Source organism: Agrilus planipennis, unplaced genomic scaffold (genome assembly GCF_000699045.2).
Source record: "Agrilus planipennis isolate EAB-ADULT unplaced genomic scaffold, Apla_2.0 scaffold1751, whole genome shotgun sequence".
Classification (NCBI taxonomy): Eukaryota; Metazoa; Arthropoda; class Insecta; order Coleoptera; family Buprestidae; genus Agrilus; species Agrilus planipennis.
This window is the reverse complement of record NW_020440405.1, coordinates 1-3,602: the sequence shown is the minus strand read 5'-3', so window position 1 is coordinate 3,602 and position 3,602 is coordinate 1. Positions and strand designations below refer to the sequence as shown.

Below are 3,602 nucleotides of genomic sequence, written 5' to 3'. Positions count from 1 at the left end.
ATTACTTCTGCAGCAGAATTTATTTAAAGAAAGAATTACAAGAAAAAATTTTACTAATTAGAATATGATTATGTAGGTTGTTTGCAATCCTTTAATTTAACTTCTACAATTACGTTGAAGAGGACCGCTACCTATAAATTTGCGATTTCTGTTTGCTTTTCTATTGATTATAATAATCTCTCTTCACAGAGTACGTTCAACTGATTCCGCTTCCCAGTAGAGCTGACGCTGCGAATAATTTTGTTGGAAGTCAGGCAATTGTAAGTGGTTGGGGATTCATTTATGCTGATAGCAACGATATAAGCGAAGTACTGCGATATGTCAATGTTCCCATTGTACAAAACAATGTGTGTAGAATACAGCTTGGTCCTGCCATTACAAACTCAAACATTTGTTCTGGGGGAGATGACATTAAAGGCACTTGTTTTGGAGATTCTGGTGGACCTCTGGTCGTCAATGGGAAATTGGTAATTACACATCACTTTAGAAATATTAAGTCAATATGTGTATGAATAAGAAGAAAATATGTATATTTCTATAAACAAACGCCACGTTTTGTTTAAAACCATTTATGACGGCCTCATGGAAACTGCGACTGTTGATAACACTGTAAACAGCATTGTCAAATGTGGTTTATTCGAGGTGGGTGACGATGGTCGTGATCAAATCACAACAAGTTCTTCCTAACTAGAAAAATTTATGTCTCAATAATAATTCATTCGTATGAATGCTTGTAAATATTCGAAAATGCTTTAAAATATTGGTGGGCTGTGTAGTGGTCACCCCCGCCCACTCAATAATTTCTACATGTTTACCTCTTAAAAATATTAACCGTCACAGTCTGTAGTTTATCTGGAGATCCATCGGCTATTATGCTTAACAAGGCACTTGGTTATCAGTCAGTGTTATCCATTTGTCCATTTATACTTGCCTTTAGGTTACCTATCGAGCCGAAACGAAAGATTTGCTTCATATAATGCTTTATTCTTTGCCACTCTCGTTATACAGATTCCAATTTATTATATTTTTCTACCTGTGAAGAGTGTTCCGTAATTTCAACAAATATTAAATTGCACCCGTTATGCTAAATCAAATGCAGTAAATAGACTCACCAAAGAATGATAATCTGATAAAATCCACCAAAATACCATTGACGTAGGATAGCAATACTGCTATTTTATGATGTATCTGTTACAGGTTGGTGTAGCTTCATTCATAGGTAATCCTGATTGTCAAGCCGGCGATCCAAGCGCCTTCACAAGAGTAACACCATACTTAAGTTGGATTGCAGCAAACAGTGATGCTGTTATTTCTTAAACATTCCTTAAATAACCGATTTGTGCAATGAAGTAAATATTGCAAATAAACGATTATTGTTATTGAATGGACCTTTCATTGTCAATACATAAGTGTATCGTATGTAATACGTATATAAAGGAATAGCTAATTACTATTATACATATTGATACGGACGTGAATTTTATTTAGAAATTTATTCTCCGAATCAACAACGCCGGCCGAGTTGACCGGTTTCTACACCCCTATGGGGCCTCCCGATTACCTGCCTACCACCCCATGCTACAACCGAACTTTACATTTCTCATCTTTTAACTTATATTTTAATTTTACTTATAATTATGTTTTCGTTTTCTTTAATAATCTTTTTTTCACTTATTCGGTTGTAGTTTCCATCTTATGTCCTTACTTGTTTTTTTACTATTTCTTTTACAGGCTTTCTTTCTTTCTGTAACGTTTACTTTTTCTATCTTTCTTAATTTTTATCTCACAACAGCGTTCTTTTTTTTCAACCCTATGTTTTCCCCTCTGCTCAATCACTTCTCGCTATCCATTTTTTATTTTTCCGCCGCGAAAGTAATGTTAAAAACGAATTCGTTTTTTTCATTTCTTTTCGCCCTACTCTTCACACCCCACTATCAACCCCTCTTTTTCCTAACCCTTGCTCGGAGCTGAGGTTTGTATAAATAATCGTGCTCACCTCAGTACCGACAGTCCCAATATCCCACCGACCCACGGCAAGGGAGAAGGGCCCCAAACCACCCGTTTCTTCGTGTTCTCCGTGCCGCGACTCAGTGCCGGTCTCCAGTAACGAGTAAGTGCGTTTTCTCCATTAACTCTGTCTGTCGTTTTTTTTTGTTTTATATATATGCTATTTTGTCCTTCTTGTGTATCTATTTCTTTGTCTTTGTATATATTCCTTGTTCCTTGTATATTCGTTTGTTTTTTTTTATTTTATATCGTGTACATGTATATAGTTTTGGTTTTGTATATATTTTTTTGTCTAGTTATATTTCATTTTGTCTTGTGTGAATATTAACCTGTGCCCGCGTATAAATAAAACTCTATCCAATAACCGAGTGCGTAAAGTTGTATCAATATGTACATTTATAGTTACATACTGTACTTCAGACACCAATTTTGTATAATTATTGTATCCGAATATGCACTATGCAACCATGAATTATGTACCACAGTGTTTTTAAATGGAATTATAATACTTTAACGCAGAGCCGGGCAAACTTTAACTTCGTAGGAGCCGCTGCCTGAGGTTAGTTTGAGTCACTCCACTTCAATGAGTACGAGAGAGTAAGGAGTGATGATTCATGTTGCTTTCTCTTTTTCTTCTCCCTTCCACTCCCATATCAAACCCCTTCATCCTGCAGACGAGCGAAGCCTGTCTCGCAACTTAAATAATACCTACGAAAATTTTCGTTCGCAATATTATTGGGTTTGGCTATGGAAGAGGCGACTCACCTACGAAATGGAAGGGATAAGAAAAGGAAAGAATCATCTCACTCGCACTAGCAGGATTAATGAGGAGCTCCTTGGCTATACCTGAGGAGCACTCGGGAGTCAAAAGAGCCGAGTTTGTCCGGCTCTGCTTTAACGTATGGTGCTACCTGCGAATCGGAAAATAACTAAAAGTATGTTTTGGGGAAGTAGCAATGAAATACAACCTAATTTGTGTTAATTTGTTATTAACTTCAAAACAATCACTAGTATCTGATTGCCCAACAATTCAAAGCCACAAAAAAGTGATTTATAACTAAATATAGCTAACATTTCTACTACTGCTACGTATGATTATCATCAACTTAATTTCGGTTTTAACAAGAATTTTAGTTACGTTTCGTATCAATGCAGATGTATAACATTCAATCACTGGATTTAATATTTGTCATTTTATTATGTATTACCTTTCAGACCACTCACAAAAGTTGTCTTGTTAATGATGCTATAAGGAAGTCTACATCTAATGCATTGTCTACTAGTTCACAAGCTTAGACATGCTGACGCTCGATAAATCCTAAGTCGACTCTATTTTGAGTAAGTTCGGATATTTTTTATGCAGCCAATAGTAGCGCTCAACGAGTAGTCAAACATTCAACTCCAGGACTTCCCGTATTTTCTCGGCCGAGGAATTTGACATTGGAACGTTTTGCTACAGCCTAACACGAATTAATATCATGCTTGGGGAGATGTTGCTCGATACTATAGGGTTGTTCGGAAAGTCATTTCGTTTTTTCCCGACAGAGGATTTAATTGTATTCTTTTGCACCCAACTTCACATTTAAGCCGTATAA

The 3,602-nt window shown here is 36.2% G+C and overlaps 1 protein-coding gene across 1 annotated transcript; it reads left to right on the top strand.

Annotated features, from left to right (window-relative positions):
- Positions 1–176: 176 nt before the first annotated feature.
- On the top strand, positions 177–1,364 carry LOC112906070 (collagenase-like; the record flags this gene model as incomplete). The annotated part of the gene is made up of 2 exons (XM_025979693.1): positions 177–467; positions 1,198–1,364. Coding segments are annotated over 2 exons (411 nt in total), but the record flags the coding sequence as incomplete, so codon positions are not given.
- Between the last annotated feature and the right edge of the window lie 2,238 nt (positions 1,365–3,602).